This window comes from Semicossyphus pulcher, unplaced genomic scaffold, assembly GCF_022749685.1.
Source record: "Semicossyphus pulcher isolate SPU_LCO1_2020_fin unplaced genomic scaffold, fSemPul1.0.p SCAF_23, whole genome shotgun sequence".
In the NCBI taxonomy this organism is placed as follows: domain Eukaryota; kingdom Metazoa; phylum Chordata; class Actinopteri; order Labriformes; family Labridae; genus Semicossyphus; species Semicossyphus pulcher.
Window position 1 is genome coordinate 16,792,955 of NW_027211697.1, and position 19,850 is coordinate 16,812,804.

Consider the following 19,850-nt stretch of genomic DNA (forward strand, 5'->3'; position numbering starts at 1 on the left):
AAGGGCAGGAATACCTGTCTAGCCTTAATGTAGGTTAGGCTAGGTGACAGTGTTGTTTGCTAGCTGACATTAGTCGTGTTTGTTCGTGTGTTAGCATGTTTGTTGTTTCATGTATTTGCCAACACTACCTGTTTTTCCAACCTCCTCCTAGCTCACATCACCGGTTTATAATTTCAAACGATACAATAGAAAGAAAAGGATGCCGAGCTCGCATGTTAGCTTGGTATCAGTATGTATTCTAGCTCGTGTTAGCCAACATTAAAGTAATTGTAATAGTGTTAGCTCATAAGTGATAGCTTTTTAGTTAGCTAGCGCTGTTTTTGAAGTGATACATGGCTGATACTGCTGCCCTTCTGTTTAGATACTGATGTACCGTGAGGCTACATCCATATGAGTAATCAATACTTTACTGTAGAAAGAGATCTGGTACTCTCTCCATCACTGATCACATCATCATTCAGGTCAAATAAAGCACCAGCAGCTTTTATCCCAGACAGTATCTAACTCTGTTCGATGTCATGGACACAAACCGTAGAAGACTAATTACCTTCTATTAACAAAGACTTTATAATACTTCAGTGACTTCTTACAACTCTGGATCAAATTAGGCCACAAAGCCAAGAGTCTTGTTTTTCACACTGCTTTGAATTTGGCGTCTGTAACATGTTTAAAAATATTCCCCTCCAAAGCCACCACACGGAGGAAATCCCAGCTCGTTTGTGTGCTTGTGGGATGAAGTCTGTCAAACTGCTTGTGTGATTTATTTCTGGTCAGAGAAATGTGACAGAGGGCACAGCTTCATTTAAAGATGTTTCCACACACATGTACAGACTGGGAAGTTTGGACCTTTGTGATCTGGTTCTGGATTGAACTTTTGTAACAGCTCTGACATCAGATGAAGACAACATGGAGGGACAAACGGCTGCGTCTGAGGTGAGACATTCATGACAAAGGCTTTATTACCACCACAATGTGTATAACCCACTGATGTTCTTTACATCAGTTACAGGTGTGTTATGAGCCAGCAGGGACCGTTGGTAATAATCTTTAGTTAAGTTCAGTAGGTACGGGGAAAACAGGGAGGTAATAACACAGTTCAGTCCAGGATAACGCTTAAAGCTGTCTGATTCTTTATACTAGGCCGGAGGCTCAGGTTGGGTGAGCCGACAAGGAAATAGGTGAGTGTCATATGGAGGCTGCCAATACACTTGTGCAACAGTTCAAATATGGGCAGCAGTACAGTGGAGGAGCAGGGAGGGGATGTGGTGGAGGAATCAGAAGGTGCAGAACCAGGTAAGCACTCAGCAGGCAGGCGACGTAGGACATGCCAAACAAAAGCCTAGAAGAAGAAGTCCACAAACCAAAGGAGGACCTAACCGTGGATATATTTGCTCTAACTTGACTTACAGTTACACTTTTTCACACAAGGGGCCACTGAAGGTACATTTCTGCACATGTTGAATTACAGTACGTTCTGTGAGTAAGTGAGTGAAACAGCCTCTGTGTCTCTCAGGGAAGTGGTTCGAGTTCAGTCCTCATGAGGCCGGTTTCACAGAGTTGGGTCTCTTCATTAAAACTTCTCTTCTGGGCAGCAAATTCCAGAGCGGAGAGCTGCTGGAGGAGAAGCCGGAGATGGACATGGTCAAACTACAAGGTGTGTGTTCACAGGGCGAGCAGGTGTGTTGCAGCAACATAAGAGCAGTGTTCACACAGAGAGTAGCGGGCAGGACGGAGTGTAGACCTGGATGAGGGCGTTCAGGTAGGCAGAAGCTGTTTTTGTTGCCGTTTTGTAAGCGGGTGACAGGGTTTGGATTTGATGCAAGCGGCTTGGAGCGAGTGGAGGGATATGAACTGTGGAGGGTGGATAGAAGACCAGTCTCGCTGCTATGTTCTGGATCACCTGCAGAGGTTTGAATGTGCATACAGGAAGGCCTGCCAGGAGGGAGCTGCAGTAATCAATGTGTGATATCATGAGAGCCTGTACCAGCAGGTGTGTTGCATTCTCTGACAGGTAGGGTCTGATCTTGCTGATGTTGTACAGGGCAAATCGACATGACCGAGCAAAAAGGTTCCATATTTCCGTCCATTTAGAGACATCGGCAAGGCATGAAGAGATTCATGCCGAGGCTGTAGTGTCATCTGGTGGGAATGACAGGAAGAGCTGGGTATCGTCTGCATAGCAATGGTATGAGAAACCATGGCAGCGGATGATTGCATCAAGTGAGGTGGTCTATATTGAAAAGAGAAGGGGACCGAGCACTGACCCTTGAGGCACCTCTGTGGATAAGCTGTGGGGTTTGGACACTTCTCCTTTCCAAGATGCTCTAACAGATCTCCCTGACAGGTAGGACATGAACCAGAGGAGGGCAGATCCTCAGATACCAAGCTCAGAGAGAGTGGAGAGGAGGGTTTGGTGGGTCACTGTGTCAAAGAAAGCTGACAGATCCAGCAGCAAAGGAGCTGAGGCCGGTCCAGCAGCCAGACGCAGTGATTCCGTTACCTACAGTAGTGCCCTTTCAGTGGAGTGGTCCCGTTTGAAGCCAGTCTGAGTTTGGTCCAACAGATTGTTCTTGGACAGGAAGTAGGAAATAATTCCTATTTGTCCAACTGTGCAGGTATTCTGGGTTCTGTATTTGCTGGTAAGGACTCAATCACAGACTTATTTCCTGACTGGATGAGAGGTAATCACAACATTATAACACAGAATGAATGTACTTTGCATGTTTCAGTGCGTGGACGTGCGGCTGTTGAAAATGAAGAGTACCTTCAGGTGTACAACGGCCTCGGTAAATCCATAGATCTGACCTAAAACACCGTTAAGGATCTGAGCGCTCTGCCTGAACCGGACAAGCTGCAGAAACTGTTAGAAGACACAGGTGATGATGTGATGATGCTGTAAGCTTTATTCATGCTGCATGCAAAGTCCCAAGATCTCAGCTTCTGAATCCCAGACAGGAACGCCATCAGTGCCTCAACTTTCTTCCCAATTCAACTATTCTGAGTCATGAAGCAGCAAATGTCTTCTTCTTGTCCATTCTTATCTCTTCCAGACCTGGAACACCGTGAGGAGTCTGCTCGGCAGGTGCAGTCTGGGAGTTTGGTTGAAAGAAGAGGAGTCTGAAGCTGGTGGAGGTGGTGAAGAGCTGGTGCCAGAGTCTGCAGGAGGGAGCTTTTAAAACACAGGGTCAGGTTTTAACGGATGAACAGGAGGACGTGTCACTGATGAATACAAACAGACTCATGAAGGTCACACTAGAGGGCGCACCACTTCCACAGGAGGAGCTGCAGTGTGTTTATGTGGGTAGGAAATACCCAGCTAGCCTTAATGTTAGCCAGGTTACAGTGTTGCCTGCTAGCTAATAATTGTGGTGTTAATTAGTGTGTTAGCATGTTTCCTGTTTTGTGTATTTTCAGATCTGCAACACTTCTTGTTTTCTCAAACACTTTCTAGCTAATATTACTGATTGATAATTACAAATGATACAATAGAAAGAAAAATCCTAGCTAAGGTTATGTTAGCAACATCAAAATGTTATAATTATAATGAGGTATGTTCTTAACTAGCACGATTATTATTATTATTATGATTATGATTATTATTATTATTAATAATAACAATACGTATGTTAACTTCAAACACTGCTGGTTAAACTGTTGCCCTTCTGTTTAGATATTATTGTTCAGGATCCATTCGAGTATTTTTAGATGTTGTGATTCGTATTTTTCCTTTAAAAAAAAAATCATTTACATTCATACACAATCATACACATTTGTACCATTTTTTATCGCCATTGTAACCATTTGTTTGTATTATCTGTTGTTGTTGTTGTTGTTGTTGTTGTTGTTGTTGTTGTTGTTGTTGTTGTTGTTGATGATGATTATTCGGCCCATTCAGTCTCTTCAGATGTCCAACATGAGTCTGGTTCTGCTCCAGGTTTCGTTGCTCAGTGCTGCTCATGGTGATTCATGTTGGGTCTCCCTCTCTGGACCGACTCTGCTGCTCTGCTCGGTTAAAGTGTCTGTAGATAACTTTATTGTTTGGCGCTACACAAATAAAAATTGATTAGCTTTGATTTGCCTGTAGTCAGGGATCTGGTTTCTTATTCATCACTGAAAACTATTTTTACATGCAAGTCAATTCAGGCCAAAGAAACAGACAGCCTTCATCCCAGACAGTATCTAACTCTCTTTGATGTCATGGACACAAACCGTAGATCACTAATTACCTTCTAGTTGCAGAAACGTTTCTAATAGTAACGTGACTTATTACAAATCAGGTTCAAATCAGGCCACAAAGCCTTGTTTTTCACACTGATTTGAATCTGGAAAATGTTAGGGAATTTTTCTCTCAAAAGCCAACACATGGAAGAAATCAGAACTTGTTTTTGTACGATTTTGTGAGATGAGGTAGTTTTCACTGTGATTTGTTTCTGATCGTGTGTGTGTGTGTGTGTGTGTGTGTGTGTGCGTGCGTGCGTCAGTCTGCCCAGTGGCTCTGATCATCAGAAGCCCCTTTAGAGGAGGAAGAGTTAGAAACTGTAACGCTCTGATCACAGAGAGGTAACTGCAGAGAAGTCTATCAGTACGATTTAGATTTAACTTTCACACACTTACATTTATTTACAGATGATTAAACGCTGCAACATGAAGACTGGAAAAAGATTTTCAATCTCACTGATTTGGTTTTGGATTGTGATTTTAGTAGCTCTGGCATCAGCAGAGGACGACATGGAGGGACAAACAGCTGCGTCTGAGGTAAGAGATTCGAGGCAAAGGGCTTATCACCACCACAATGTTTATAACCCCCTATCTTGTGTCCTTTATCAGGAGGAAGCACCATACTTTATATCAGGTCCTGCTCCTGCAGGGTTTGGCAAGGTTTATATGCAGGATGGAGAAGTGTTTCTTTTGAGGCATTTCTATATCTGGACAGGTAAGGTGAAAAGAGAAGAGAATGTTGTGTCTCCATACTTCTGTCTTTGTAGACGATAAGGTTTTCATTTTTGTTTCACTTCCACATCAAACTGTCAATCAGGATGGAGGTCTAAATAATGGTCACCTCTAACTAAAGGAACTTAAGACTAGGTGAAAGCTCGTATGTGGCTGACGGCATCAAGGAATCAGTCAACGTGCGGACGTAGGTGAGGACAGCAGACGAGCAGCGGAGGAGCAGTCCCGCCTACTCCCCGAACAAAGTATCCAGACCCATGTGTACGACTGACCCCGGCAGTCAGCCACAAACAAGATGGCCATGGCTAAACTAGAGGCCTAAAAGAAGTGGCTGTAATTGCTTCTTATTCACAGCCTAATACTCTTATTTATATTATTTCCTTATCGTTATATTTCAGTCTGATGTCCTTGATTCTTTCAGAAATCCATCCGTCACTCTCAGAGTGTGTGTGATGGTGAACAGGAGTATGTTGAGAAGAGGAAACAAATCATTCTGGAGTCTCTCAACAGTCTGGGGATCAACTGTTCTGCAGTAAGAAACAAGAAACCTCTCACACTCAGGACAGAATATTCCTTTCTGCTTCTTTTTATTTACTTTTTGTTTGTTTCTGTCTCCAAAGGAAAGTTTTCTTTCACTGTTTCACATCTTATTATAACCTCAAAGAAGCAATTATTACTGAAACAAGTCTCCTGTAATAATTACTACGCCACCTATCAATAAACATAAACGTGACATAACCAGGTGTTCCACCGTCCATTTGAGGACAGTTTATTGTTCTTCAGAAGTTGGCAGTGACCAAAACAGAGCAATAAAACGAGGCAACATTGGAATGACTTTCATCAGATCATCAAAACATTATGCACAACAAATGCTAACATTGCAAGAATAATTCTGTAAGTTGTATGTTTTAATTTTTGGGCCTTTTTGGAGCGATGACAGGAAACGACTGAAGCCAGAGACTTTGAGGTTTATGATCACAGTTGAAGACATGTTATTATCTCTCCATCATCTTTACAACCAGGACTCAGTTCCTCACATCGCTCTGCTGGCCTCAGGTGGGGGTCAGAGGGCAGCCGTGGGTGTGATGGGTTCCCTCTACCAGATGGAAAAAGACGATCTGTTGGACTCTGTGCTCTACCTGGGAGGAATTTCTGGATCAACATGGTAACTACAATAACACTCACACAAGTGTGTGTGTGATATTTGCACAGTTAAACAGATCTGCAGCTTTGGTTGAAATGTGAGACGCTGCAGGAGCATTTGAAAAAAATATATTTACTGAATTAAAAATGTTTGTATTAAAGAGGATTTTACAGCATTTCTGTTTTGATGGAGAGACAGAATTGAATTGAGTAGAGAAGAGTGTGCGGTGCAATATGAAGCACGCAAGATCTTAATAGAACGCGGATAAAAGTCGTTTCCTTTCGGTGGGTAAAACAGAAAAGTATCGTGAGACCGACCTGAAAAACATCATCGAAACTTGTGAAGGCCAATGAGACTGCTGGGGGACATCTCACCTTCCCCTGGGACTACAAAGACCTGTGCAGTCTCTGCTCCTGCTTCAAACACACAAAACACTTCATCCAGTTTATACATGAAGAATTTATTAACTAGCCTATAACGCAGGATGAAATATGTGATAAGATGGACGGAAACTGAAACCTGTTAGGGGAGCGCGGTAGATATCGGGAGGTATCCTACCCTGCATCAACCCCTACCCCGTATCCTACCCCGCATCAAGCAAAGTCGACCTACTCGGATGGAGGGAGGGTCAACCGCGCTGCAGGTGAGGCGTGTGGAGGATGTCAGACTGGTGTGGTCTGGAGCTTCTGTTGCCCTGCGCTTTGACCCGGGTGGCTTCCCTCGGAGCGGCACTGCACGGATGGTTTGGTCTCTCTTGACGACAGGGTGCAGGACTCTGGGGTCACTCCTGTGTTGTGACCGGAGCTGGATGGATGGCTGAGTGTGTCTTCCGATTTTGAGGTTTGTCAGAGCGCAAAGATTGGAGCAAAAAGAGTCGTTGCCTTCAGTTCTGGCATGGAACATGGGACTGGAACATGTCTTTTTGCTAGGTCAGCGCAGAAAAGCGCGAGAAGGCTTTGGGCAATAATAATAGGGAAAAGAAAAAGACCGGAGAAAGTCCAGAGACAAAAGGGTGGGGCAGCTCGTCAGCTGCCGGGCCGAAGAGGATGCAGGAAAGGGCAAAGGTTGAAAGAGAGCAGCGCTTGGGGTGTGGTCCTTATTTAAAGGGGCTCTCTTTCAGAGGGCAGTGTCCGAAGCAAAGCGGTGCAAAGTTGAAAACTCCTTTGTCCGAAACTTTCTCATTTATTAAACTATTTCTTTCTAAACTTAAAGTAGTTGATCTCATCTATATAACTCCCCACCGTATTCTTTACCTCTGGACTCTCAGCTGCGTGTAGACTCCGAACATCGTGTCCCTCACACCCTCCTGCATGTCCTCCCAGGAGGTTGAGGTGCGAGTTCTCTCCTGCTGTGTCACAGTCCTTTAATAAAGCATTTGGTTAATAATCATACACATACTATTCTCAATGCAAAGGGGAAAACAAAACCACTAACGACTTCAGCAGGCATCAGGAGATTTAATCCTTGTCTTGTCAGGAATGTGGGAAATCAGCAGTCACACTTGCCACTCACTGAGTTTGGTTTGGGAATCAGCTCACTGCAGGGTCAGGTGTGTGTGTGTGTGTGTGTGTGTGTGTGTGTGTGTGTGTCTAATTGCCCCTGATTAACACAAGGTGAGGGAGGCCTACATATATCGTTGGGTTCCAGTGCTCTGAGCTGACTCGTTATCTCACTATCAGAGGTCGTGAGAGGTTCTCTTTGTGCGCTCCCTTTCTCTGTGTTAGTTGGTGCTGGTAGATCTTTTCAGAGTTGTTTCCCTGAAAGTTTAGATCCTTGTCAGCTGTCTGTCAGCCGTGGTTTAATTTGCCCTTATCGAGGCGTCATTTGGTGACGGGAGTTTGTTTGTTCTTAGCTTGCTATTATTTTGGTTTTTTCCCTCTCCCGTAAAATCAGTTGCGATTTTTATGGTTATTCCTCTGGGATAACGTTGAGACAACCTTGGTCCACAATTGCGTCCCTTCCCCCATCATCCTGACAGTTGGTGTAAATGCAGTGTTGAATCATTAGTAATGTGCTGACACAGATGTTGTTTGGAGCAAGGGTTAGAGTTGCTGTGGTTGCAATATTTGGTTGATTATCTGATGGTCTTTGGATAATTTAAGATTAACACTAAATGTAAGTTTTTAAAATAACTCGTGTTTATACTTTATACATTTCTCTCTGAGCACGGACTTTATAAAGGAAGTGGACACAGCCACCGTCAAGTCATTCATTGGTTTTTGAAGTGACATTTTTTAGCCTCCAGTTTGACATATTGGCCCTCGCCTTTTTGGTTTTTGGAGCCAGAAGGTAATTTTCCCCCTAAAAGGTCAAAGGTCATCATCAATTTCAAAAGACAAACATATCCCCTGTCCCTCCGGTTGGGACACACACACATGCCTTGATGTAAACTACAACTGCAGCAGTCACTGCTCAGCAGAAACTGTTACAGCTGACAAGAACCCAGGTGCAGAAGCAGAGGCAGGAGGCAGAGAGTAGGGCAAGGATGTTGGTTTATTCAGAGTTTGAGCTGCAGGGGTCCAGTGCAGGGGAAGCCAGGGGAAGGAGCAGAGGACGAGGGCAGCAGGAGTTCTGGAGACGGATGCAGGGGGTCGGCTGGAAAACTGCAGGGACAGGAAACAGGAGTTAGGGTAAGGAATATACTGGCAAAAATCACAAAAAGCTTGAAGGTGACTGATTGCATGAACAGAGTCTACGATCGGGCAGGTTGGAGGAGTCAGGACTGGATCCTTATAGCAGGCTGATTGTGATGGACTGCAGCTGCCAGCCTGGCTCCCGCACACCTGCTTCCACTCCTGCAATTAACCACACACACACAGACAGGAGGGGGAGGGAGAGAGAGCCTGCAGGCTAGGTAGGAGACCATGACAGAAACATACAAACTTAAGTTTTCATGATGGTTTCTCCTCTCCTGTGTGTACCTGTGTCCTCTGACAGGTCCATGTCCTCGCTGTACAGTGACCCTAAGTGGAGCGTGGATATGGATAGAGCCGTGTCCAAGCTAATGAATACAGAGGTGGACCTGGAGGAGGTTCACGCCTGGTTGGCCAACAGGTCGAAGGAGGAGCACTTCTCTCTGACTGATATCTGGGGGGTGTTGACCTCTGCTGCGGTCATGAAACAGGTCCCAGGACAAACATACACACATTTACTCCTTTTATTTCCCATTTGGTTGTATATGCAGCCCTTCAGAAAATATGTTGTGTTTTATCAGATGGACCTGCGGCGTCTTTCAGAAGAAGCCAGCAGAAACGCCACCAACCCCTACCCCATCTACTGTGCCATAGAGAAGGTCTGCTTTTCACAGGGGCACACTGAAGGTACATTTCTGCACATGTTGAATTACAGTACGTTCTGTGAGTAAGTGAGTGAAACAGCCTCTGTGTCTCTCAGGGAAGTGGTTCGAGTTCAGTCCTCATGAGGCCGGTTTCACAGAGTTGGGTCTCTTCGTTGAAACTTCTCTTCTGGGCAGCAAATTCCAGAGCGGAGAGCTGCTGGAGGAGAAGCCGGAGATGGACATGGTCAAACTACAAGGTGTGTGTTCCCAGGGCGAGCAGGTGTGTTGCAGCAACATAAGAGCAGTATACAGCTTTCTACACGTGAACTGGGCTTTTATTTTGAAAAGGTTTCAGTATTTGTTCAAAAGAAACAAACATTCACTTCATCATCTGGTACCTTTTAATGCTGTTTCAGGTGATGTGATTTATCCAACACTGTGAAAGACAACTAAAACTTATTGTGTGCATAATTCATATTTGTCCAACTGTGCAGGTCTTCTCAGTTCTGCATTGGCTGAAGGGGAGACGAATAAAGAGTACATCTCTCACTGGCTGCAATGTAATCACAACATTAACAACATTATAACACTTAATAAATGTACTTTAAGAAGCTGCAGACATTTTTCTGTGGTTAAGATGGAAAGAAGACATAACTTTGTGTGTGATTGTGTGTTTCAGTGCCAGGTGTTGAGAATACTACAGCATCACAGCCAGATGATGAGAATACTACAGCATCACTGCCAGATGTTGTGGATGCTGCAGCATCACAGCCAGATGATGAGAATACTGCAGCATCACTTCCAAGTGTTGTGGATGTTGCAGCATCACTTCCAAGTGTTGTGGGGGTTGCAGCATCACTTCCAAGTGTTGCTGCAGTTAAAGAGTACCTGCGTGTGTACAAAGCCCTCGGTAAAGTAGTAGCTCTGACCAGAGGCATCTTTAAGGATCCGAGCGCTCTGTCTGACCTGGACAAGCTGCAGAAACTACTAGAAGACGCAGGTGATGAAGATGATTTACTATAAAACTAAGCTTTATTTATTCAATCCTATTCTTTTAGGAGATCTCAGCTTCTGAATCCCAGACAGGAACGCCATCAGTGCCTCAACTTTCTTTCCAATTCAACTATTTTGAGTCATGAAGCAGAAAAGGTCTTATTCTTTATTTAGAGAGGGAGGGCAGTGGGTAGTGTCGGGAACAGGGACGTGATTTAACCGCGGAGCTAAACTGGCGCACCAAAAATGTCTTATTCTAGTGCATTCTTATCTTTTCCAGACATAATACATCATAATGAGTCTACAGGGCAGGCGGAGTCAAACAGTTTGGAAGAAAAACAAAGCTACTTTCAACAGTTGAGCCAGCGGCTGGTGGGAGTGGTGGACACCTGGAGCCAGAGTCTGCCGGAGGGATCTCTTAAAAGACACGGTGAGTTTTTAACAGATAAACAGCAGGACGTGTCAGCGATGGAAACAAACAGATCAGTTGTATTTAAACACGTCTGCACCTCTGTTTCCCCACAGTCTCTGTTCTCACTGCGCAGGTCCTTCCTCTGATTGTGAAGTGGGAGTGGGGAACTCTCAACAACTTCCTCTACCAGTACCAAAGTAAGAAGACGGGACAATCGAGCAGCAAAAACATTTACGTTATTTTTCAAAGGAAAAGTTTTACGTTTTGGATTATACTCTTCTTGGCTTTCTTGAAGAATGTGAGATGTTCAGATTGACACCACTTCTGACTGTTCATTAAATATGAAGCTACAGCTAGCAGCTGGTTGGCCGAATGAGAAAACGCCCCAGCTGTCTCGCTAAGCTAAGCTAAGCTAACTGGCTGTAGCTTCATTTCAAACAGATATGAGGGTGTAATCAACCTGAACTTCTAACCATCTAAAAAAAGAAGGCAGATAATGTTTCCCAAAAGACCACAACTTTGTCTAAAGGTGTTTCACATAGTTTGCACTTTTTGAATCCAGACGAGACAGTGTTTGTTTTTCTGACGTCTCTGAAAAGGCTGATTTTGGCAGGTTGTGTTGAACCAAAACAAAGAAACACAAATGATCTCGAGAAAGTAATGTACACTACAAATTTTCATCTTTACACAACTTAAATGGGTCAAATGATATGTGTTTGTCACAGGTGTTACCAGTAATTGTAGTAAAGAACCCACAGAAATGTTTCCAAGAGACATATATGTGTCTTTGCACTCATTTTATGGTTTCCCTGCATGTTTACAATTTTGACCCCTCAACATGCTCAGCACCGAGCAGCAGACAGACACAGTTAGAAACTAGCTAGTGAAAATGACGGCGAGTTTAGCGGCAGTAAAGACAAACATTTATCTCAGGAGTGGTTGTAGCTAAAAGGAGCGTTTATGTTGGACTTACTGTCTTGGGGTGAACATAAACAGGACTCCAAATGATTGCAGTTGCTCCATATATGTTGGAGGTGTGAAAACCTGTTGAGCAACTTCAGAGAGATGCAACGAGAGAAGAAGTAGAAGTAAAAGAAAGTCTGTAAGACGTTTGGTTGAATTGAACATTTCAAAAATCCTGTTCCCGCGCAGACTCCAGCGATTCACCCTGCATCTACACTACAGAGAATTTACACCTGGAGGACGCCGGGCTGCTGATGAACGTCCCCTATCCGTCATTCCTGGGAGACAAGAGAGACATCGACCTCATCATCGCTCCAGATTACAGCGCAGGAGAGATCTTCGAGGTACTGCTGAGTGTGTGTGTGTGTGTGTGTGTGTGTGTGTGTGTGTGTGTGTTAGAGCTGGTGATATATCAACTTATTCAAGTATATCAGTCGCAGTTCAGCTTCACCTTTCACCTGCTTTCTCCCAATACTTTTCCACTCCCCCCTCCTCTGCTCCACGCTGCCTGCCTGCCACGCCCACCTCCTCAACTCACTCAGTTCACCTGGACACACAGCTGCTTCTGATCAGTAATCAAACCAGTATTTAAATGTCTCCTGCTCTCACACTTACTGTTCTTCACCTTCCATGTGACTTTCCAGCACTTTCACACAGACTGATTCCCCGTTGCCGACCTTGTTTGCTTCTGACCCGCCAGCCTTGTTGCAATCACGGATATCACCTCAGCCTTCTGTCCCCGACCAAGACTCTGTCTCAGCGTTCGTTTTTCCTGTCTGCCTTTTCCCCTGGCTGCTCGAACCTGCTGGCTTTCTGAACCTCCACCTGGACTGGACTTACCTTTTGCCTGCTTCTTTCTGGATTATCTGCTGTTAACTTTTGCTTTCTTTGATTTGGACCTGCTACCTCCTTGACTATGTACTCTTCCAGCACCCTCATGGTACTGCTTTTTTATGAACTTTTTTGTGAGTGTGCCACCAGATTACCCCACTCACCATTCTCTGTGTTCAGCTCACCTAGCCTTTGCCTCTGACCCAACCGAGTTACTCTTAAGGCTTCAAGCCTGAACATTGAACCGAACTGGTTTCCACAGAAGCTCAGCAACGTCAGTCAGCTGAGGCTCAGGCGCAGGTGTTAGCAGCACAAGTACAGCAGCTAACTGCAGCACTCCTCCAGCCTGGCCCAGCCAGCTCCAGCCCCTGCCCCCTGGAATCCCATGCCAGAGCCACGGGTGGGAACCCCAGAATGTTATGCTGGAGAATCGGAAGGCTGCAGCCCCTTTCTCACAAACTGCTCCATCCTCTTCGCCCTGCTGTTTGCTTTTGCTGCTAAAGAGGCTAAGGTTGCTTTCACCATCAATCACCTTACCGAGAGGGCTCGTCTGTGGGGAACAGCAGAGTGGGAACAACAGACACCAGCCTGCTCATCTTTCCAGGCCTTTGCAGCAGTAAGGTATTTGAAGTTGTCCTGATGCTACTGGAGGTCTGCTGGGTCAGGGGAACCAGACAGTTGCTGATTATGCCATAGACTTTTGCATCAAGGCCCATCAGAGCAACTGGAACTCTGCAGCCCAGTGCGATGTTTTCTTCTGGGTCTAGTAGACCATATCAAGGACGAACTGGTTTCCTAGGACCTGCCCTCTATGCTGGATGCCCTGATAGAGCTGACATCCCTGGTGGATCGCCGCATCCAGCCAGGGGAGGCTGAGCCCATGCAGGTGGGCCCCACCAATCTGTCTCTAGAGGAGCATGAGCGCCAACGCCAGGGGAACCTCTGCCTTTACTGCAGCCAAGCTGGTCACTTTATCTTCTGGTGTCCAGCAAAAGGTCAAACTTACCAGAAGCTGGGAATTTACTGTTGAGTCGCAACTCTGAACATTCCCCCAGACAGTGACCCCTATGCCACGCCAGGCTGCTGCTGGACAACGGATCCCATACCCTCGCCATGTTTATTGACTCTGGTTCTGACGTCAATCTAATTGATGAGGACCTGGTCCAGCAGCTGGGAATCCACCAGATTGCCCTTCCTGGTCCCATTCCTGCCAGCACCCTTGACGGTCATCTTCTGGGGACAGTGACTCACCAGACTGCTCCGGTCCGTGTGCCCCTGTCCGGCAACCATCACGAGTCTATCCAGTACCACATCCTGCGGCCTCCTTGGCTCCCTCTCCTCCTGGGCTACCCTTGACTCCGCCGTCTGGCTCCTCCTGCTAGCAAGTGTCTCAAGCAAGCTGTGGCTCCCCAGCCATCCACCTGTTCCAGTTCTGTTCCTGACCTGTTGGGGGTGCCGGTGCACTATCACGACTTTGGTGAGGTCTTTAGCAAAGCCAAGGCGACCTCACTTCCTCCACATCGCCCCTATGACTGTGCTATTGACCTGCAACCTGGCACGGCTCCCCTCAGGAGCTGCCTTTATTCCCTGTCAGCCCCGGATAGAGAGAGAGGCCATGGAGACCTACATTAATGACTCTTTGGTCGCAGGTATTATCCGTCCATCTTCTTTGCCTGCCGGGGTCGGGTTTTTCTTCATGGAGAAGAAGGACAAGTCCCTAAGACGCTGCATCAACTACCAGGGTCTGAACGACATCACAGTGAGGAACCATTATAGACTTCTTTTACAAACCCGTCAAAATTTAGGAAAGCTATGAATGTAAATAATTTACTCCTTCCTATATCATAAATAATATATAAACCATGTACAGATATGCCATGCCTTTAATGTACATTTTGCAACTGCTGGGAATCAATTTAATACATTGTATTCAGGTTCTGCTTTAAATAGTCAGCCACTGCCAATCAGTTTGCAGGTCTTCAGCTCCTCTGTTGTCAGAGAGGAACTGCAAGCTATAGATGTCAGGAAAACAACTGTAGAGAATAAACTCGATCCATACTTTTTATTTATTGCTGAACAAATTACATATATATTTAATCTATCCATTTCCACTGGGGTTATTCCTCAGGTCTGGAAGGCTGCGCATGTAGTCCTTAGATCTTAATAACTATCAGCCAATTTTCCTGTCTTTCCAAAGTCTTTGAATCATTAGTTAATGATTAGCTCAAATCATTGGTGCCCCATCGTCCATGGTCACACACTTCATGCCCCTGCCTAAACTCCCGGTAGCCAAAGAGATGGCAGAAGTGGTTCTTAGCTACGTCTTTAGGCTCCATGCTCTCCCCAGCAATGTGGTCTCTGATTGAGGGCCCCAGTTTACATCTGTGTTTTCGAGGGAGTTCTGCTCATTCCTTGGAGTTAGAGTTCCGCCTTCTCCGCCGCCCCGGATCACTCTGTCCGCCGTCTGCTCCGCACTCTCCGCCGCCCCAGATCACTCTGTCCGCCGTCTGCTCCGCTCTCTCCGCCGTGGAAGGGGTCTTCAATACCTGGTCAACTGGGAGGGGTATGTTCCTGTAGAGAGGTCATGGGTCCCGGCTCGATACATCCTGTATGCTCAGGGAGCATCAGGGAGTTCCACCAATGCCATCCCGACCAGCCCTCCAAGACCACCATTCCCACTCGGGGTGCCACCCTAGAGACTCTGTCCTACACTTTGTCTGAAGCGTCTGACGACGATATGGGTTAGGAGCAGCCGTCGTCAGACCAGGAAAGGCCCCTGAAACTGAGGAGGAGGCTGACATGGACTTGGATGAGTATTGAGTACCTCAGCCTTCTGTCCCCGACCAAGATTCTGTCTCAGCGCTGGTTTTTCCTGTCTGCCTTTTCCCCTGGCTGCTCTTATCTGCTGGCTTTCTGAACCTCCACCTGGAGGTTATTAATCCCTGCTCTACTTTTTACTGCACTTGGGTCCTAACCAGAAATGTTACAATATCAATCAATATATGTGAGAGATATAGAATAAGACAATACCTTTTTTGATTGATGAAGTTTGATGTTGTGTTAAATATCCAAACAAAAGCTGACCAGAAGTGTAAATTTCAATAATGTGTCGTGTATAGAAAATCTTCCTCTGATTTTCTTTCTTATTCCTGCAATTATACTAAAAGTTTAGATGTAATATCCAAAGGCAGAATAAATAAAATAAAACTTCCTTATCAATGCAGTTTAACTGTCCCTTATTTCTCAATTTTTCAAATTAATGCAGAGGATATGCATGTTTTTGGCAATCTATTGATAACGCCTTACAAATCCTGCAAAGGACAACAGTATTTAACTGAGACTTTGTTGCAGAGTGTTTGAACTGTCAAACAATGTTCACCCTCTGTTGTCGCACAGACTCTGACTCTCGCCAGAGACTATGCAGCCGAGCTGAAGAAGCCGTTCCCAAAGATTGACGAGAAAATCCTGGAGGAGAGAGAGTGGCCGAAGGACTGCTACGTGTTTGAGGGCAAAGACAAGGAGCCCACCATCGTTTACCTGCCGCTCTTCAACAGAGACAACTGCAAAGGTCTGATACACAGAGGCTCACAGCACAAAACACTGTAATAATTAGAATAATGTGTTTTTGACCATCTTTGTTTTTTTATTGGTTCAGATGCAGAGGAGGTCAAAGAAAAGATGTCGGAGTTCTCCACCTTCCAGCTTTCCTTCAGCCAGGAGAATATCGAGTTTCTGTTGGAGACGGCGAAAGAAAACATGAAGAGGAACAAAGAAACTCTGCTGAGAGAGATCAACAAGGCTGCTCTCCGCAGATGTGAGCGCTAGGGATGTGTCAGATGAGTGGCTTTGTGCTGATGAATCAATAAGTGACATATCAGAAATCCATGTTCATGAATGTAAGCTCTCAGTTATATAACCAGTACACAATCATTTAATGTAATCATGTCTTGCATGTTGACAAATACTACAAATAAAGATCAGTTAAATGTGTGAGAACGCCTTTTTTATGTTCTTGTACAGCACTGAAAACAGGAGCTGCTGCTGCCTTCATCAGTTTGTTTCTCTGTAATGTTGTGTGACTCTGGTGTTTGAAAGTTTGAGCCCAGATGCAACACAACAGAATAACACAGAAAGACTAACAGAGACAGAGGGAGAGCAGCAGCTCCTGTCCTGTGAGCTTAAATCAGTGTTTTTATGAATGGAGTCTGGTGTGTGTGCAGAGAGCGATGTAACGTCTGTGTGTGGTTAAAACCATCATCTTCCTCTGTAACAAAAAGGTCTATCTCTGTAGGGATCCTTTCTGTCATGTTGTCACACACTTAGAAGAACAATCTGAGCCTGTCAGTGGAAACAACAAGAACTTTGAGTGGACGACCTTTGACCCATTTGCCTTAAACTCCTCAAAATCCCATAATCTGAGTTGTTATTGTGTCATTATGTCAGATTTGATCCTTCTCAGTCTGAGTCTCTGTTTTCAGTAACTTCATGCTGCTGTCTCATGAAGGTAACACTAGAGGGCGCACCACTTCCACAGGAGGAGCTGCAGTGTGTTTATGTGGGCAGGAAATACCCAGCTAGCCTTAATGTTAGCCAGGTTACAGTGTTGCCTGCAAGCTAATAATTGTGGTGTTAATTAGTGTGTTGGCATGTTTCCTGTTTTATGTATTTTCAGATCTGCAACACTTCTTGTTTTCTCAAACACTTTCTAGCTAATATTACTGATTGATAATTACAAATGATACAATAGAAAGAAAATTCCTAGCTAGTGGTTATGTTAGCTAGGTAACAGTATGTTTTCTAGCTAACATTAACATTTTTCATTGGCGCTAGCTAATGAAATAATAGCTATTTCGTTAACTAGCACTTTGTTTGATGTATTTTTACATGTTGTCCAGAGTTCTGTCAAAAATACTATTTCACCAACCACTTTAAAGCTAACGTGACGAGTTGATACTTTTACACCATATGAAAGAAAGGGCAGAAATTCCTTTACAGTTACAGTGTTGTTTGCTTGCTAACAATAGTAGTGTTTGTTAGTGTGTTAACATGTTTATTGTTTTATGTATTTCTAGATCTGGCAACATTTCTTGTTTTCCCAACCACCTCCGAGCTAACATTACTGGTTTATAATTTTAAATGATGAAACAGAAAGAAAATTATTTATTCCTAGCTAGCAGTTATGTTAGCAACATTCACATTAGTGCTTGCTAATGAAATAATACATATTTTGTTAGCACCATTTTTGAAGTAATTTTACTTCATACATGGCTGATTATACTGTTGCCCATCTATTTATATAGTATTGTGCAGAATCCAGTTGAGTATTTTTAGATTTTGTAATTAGTCCTTTTACTGTTGAAAGGGATCTGGGTACTCTTTCCATCACTGATCCCATTTTTTTTATATTCAAGTCAATTCAGGTCAATGCCTGAACCACCTCAATTGGCTCCTTTCGATGTGAAGGAGAAGCGGCTCTACTCCGAGCTCCCCCCGGATCTTCATGTTCTTACCCTATTTCTAAAGCTGAGCCCAGACACCCTCCGAAGGAAACTCATTTCGGCTGCTTGTACCTGCGATCTCATTCTTTCAGTCACTACCCAAAGCTCGTGACCACAGGTAAGGGTTGGAATATAGATCGATCGGTAAAAAAGCTTTGCCTTCAGGCTCAGCTCTGTCTTCACCACAACGGTCCGGTACAACGCCCACATTACTGCTTATGCTGCACCCATCTGCCTGTCAATCTCACGATCCATTTTACCCTCACTCATGAACAAGACCCCGAGATACTTAAACTTCTTCGCTTGAGACAAAGACTCACTCCCCACCAGGAGGGGGCAACCACCGTTTTCCGGCAGAGAACCATGGCCTCAGACTTGGAGGTGCTGACTCTCATCCAAACCACGTCACACTCGGCTGCAAACCGCCCTAATGCCTGCTGGACAACAACAGGACAACATCATCTGCAAAAAGCAGAGATGAAATTCTGAGGTTCCCAAACTGAAAAACCTCCTTCCCCCAGCTCCGCCTTTAGATTCTGTCCATGAAAATCACAAACAGAATTGGTGACAAGGGACAACACTGGCGGAGGCCAACACGCACCGGGTACGTGTTTGACCTTGTGCCGAGGATGTGGACACAGCTCTGATTTTGGTTATACAGCGACCGGATGGCTCGTACCAACGGCCCCGATACCCCATAGTCCTGCTGTACCTCCCACAGGACCCTCCGGGGGACATGATCATGTGCTTTATGGACTTGGAGAAGGCCTATGTAGACTGGATGAGAAAACTCCCATGCCCCCCTAAGCAGCCCCACCAGTGTAAAGAGCCGGTCCACTGTTCCACGGCCAGGTCGGAATCAGCATTGTCTCTCCTGTATCTGAGGTTCGACAATTGGCCGGAGCCTCCTTTCCAGCACCCTGGAATAAACTTTACCCGGGAGGCTGAGTAGTGTTATACCCCGGTAGTTGGGACACACCCTCCGATCCCCATTTTTGAAAATGGGAACCACCACCCCGGTCTGCCATTCCACAGGTACTGTCCTAGACCTCCATGTGACATTGAAGAGGCATGTCAGCCACGACAGCCCAACAATGCCCAGAGCCTTTAGCGTCTCATGAGCATTAAAGTCCAGCAGTAGAACTAAGGAGTCCCCAGACAGGACCCCTTCCCGGCCCCCACCCAGTGACTCCAAGAAGGCTGCGTACACCGAACTGCTGTTCGGTGCATAAGCACAAACCACAGTCAGAGCCTTCCTCTCTGCAACTTGCAGTCACAGAGAGGCGACCCTCTCGTTCACCGTAGAAAACTCCAACACAGCGGCACTCACCCTGGGCAACTCCGGAAAAGGCGAGAGTCCAACCCCTCTCCAGGATATTGGTTCAAGAACCGGAGCTGTGCGTGGAAGTGAGCCCAGCTACACTGCTCCAAAAAATAAAGGGAACACATAAACATTACAATGTAACTCCAAGTCAGTCACATTTCTGCCTGTCCAGTTAGGAAGCAACACTGATTGTGAATTTATTTCACCTGCTGCTGTGCAAATGGAACATACAACAGGTGGAAATGAGAGGCAATTAGCAAGACCACCCCTATAAAGGAATGGTTCTGCAGGTGGTGGCCACAGACCATTTCCCTGTCCTCATCCTTTCTGGCTGATTTTTGGTCACTTTTGCATTTTGCCAGTGCCCTCAGCACTAGAGGTAGCATGAAGCGGTGTCTGCAACCCACAGAAGTTGCTCAGGTAGTGCAACTCATCCAGGATGGCACATCAATGCGCGC

At 45.3% G+C, this 19,850-nt stretch overlaps 1 protein-coding gene across 3 annotated transcripts; it reads left to right on the forward strand.

Annotated features, from left to right (window-relative positions):
- Window positions 1-4,534: 4,534 nt before the first annotated feature.
- Window positions 4,535-16,560, forward strand: LOC138602742 (cytosolic phospholipase A2 gamma-like). 3 transcript variants are annotated; one of them, XM_069674306.1, is made up of 13 exons: window positions 4,535-4,755; window positions 5,372-5,482; window positions 5,973-6,115; window positions 9,032-9,218; window positions 9,309-9,414; window positions 9,488-9,628; window positions 9,866-9,931; window positions 10,051-10,371; window positions 10,645-10,794; window positions 10,890-10,973; window positions 11,929-12,083; window positions 15,967-16,138; window positions 16,226-16,560. In XM_069674306.1, exons 1-13 carry the CDS (start codon window positions 4,627-4,629, stop codon window positions 16,393-16,395), a joined length of 1,935 nt encoding a protein of 644 aa, XP_069530407.1. In that variant the 5' UTR covers window positions 4,535-4,626; the 3' UTR covers window positions 16,396-16,560. The 3 variants fall into 3 exon arrangements, with proteins under 3 accessions (XP_069530407.1, XP_069530406.1, XP_069530408.1); XM_069674307.1 differs by having other exon boundaries at window positions 4,544-4,560; window positions 4,703-4,755; window positions 9,032-9,414; XM_069674305.1 differs by having other exon boundaries at window positions 9,032-9,414.
- The last annotated feature ends 3,290 nt before the right edge of the window (window positions 16,561-19,850 follow it).

Excerpts from the sequence above, each read along its gene's own strand:
- LOC138602742 (XM_069674305.1), top strand. The coding sequence starts at position 4,627 with ATGATTAAACGCTGCAACATGAAGACTGGAAAAAGATTTTCAATCTCA. Across the intron at positions 10,795-10,889 it reads GGGATCTCTTAAAAGACACG|TCTCTGTTCTCACTGCGCAG; the intron begins GTGAGTTTTTAA and ends GTTTCCCCACAG. Across the intron at positions 12,084-15,966 it reads GCGCAGGAGAGATCTTCGAG|ACTCTGACTCTCGCCAGAGA; the intron begins GTACTGCTGAGT and ends GTTGTCGCACAG.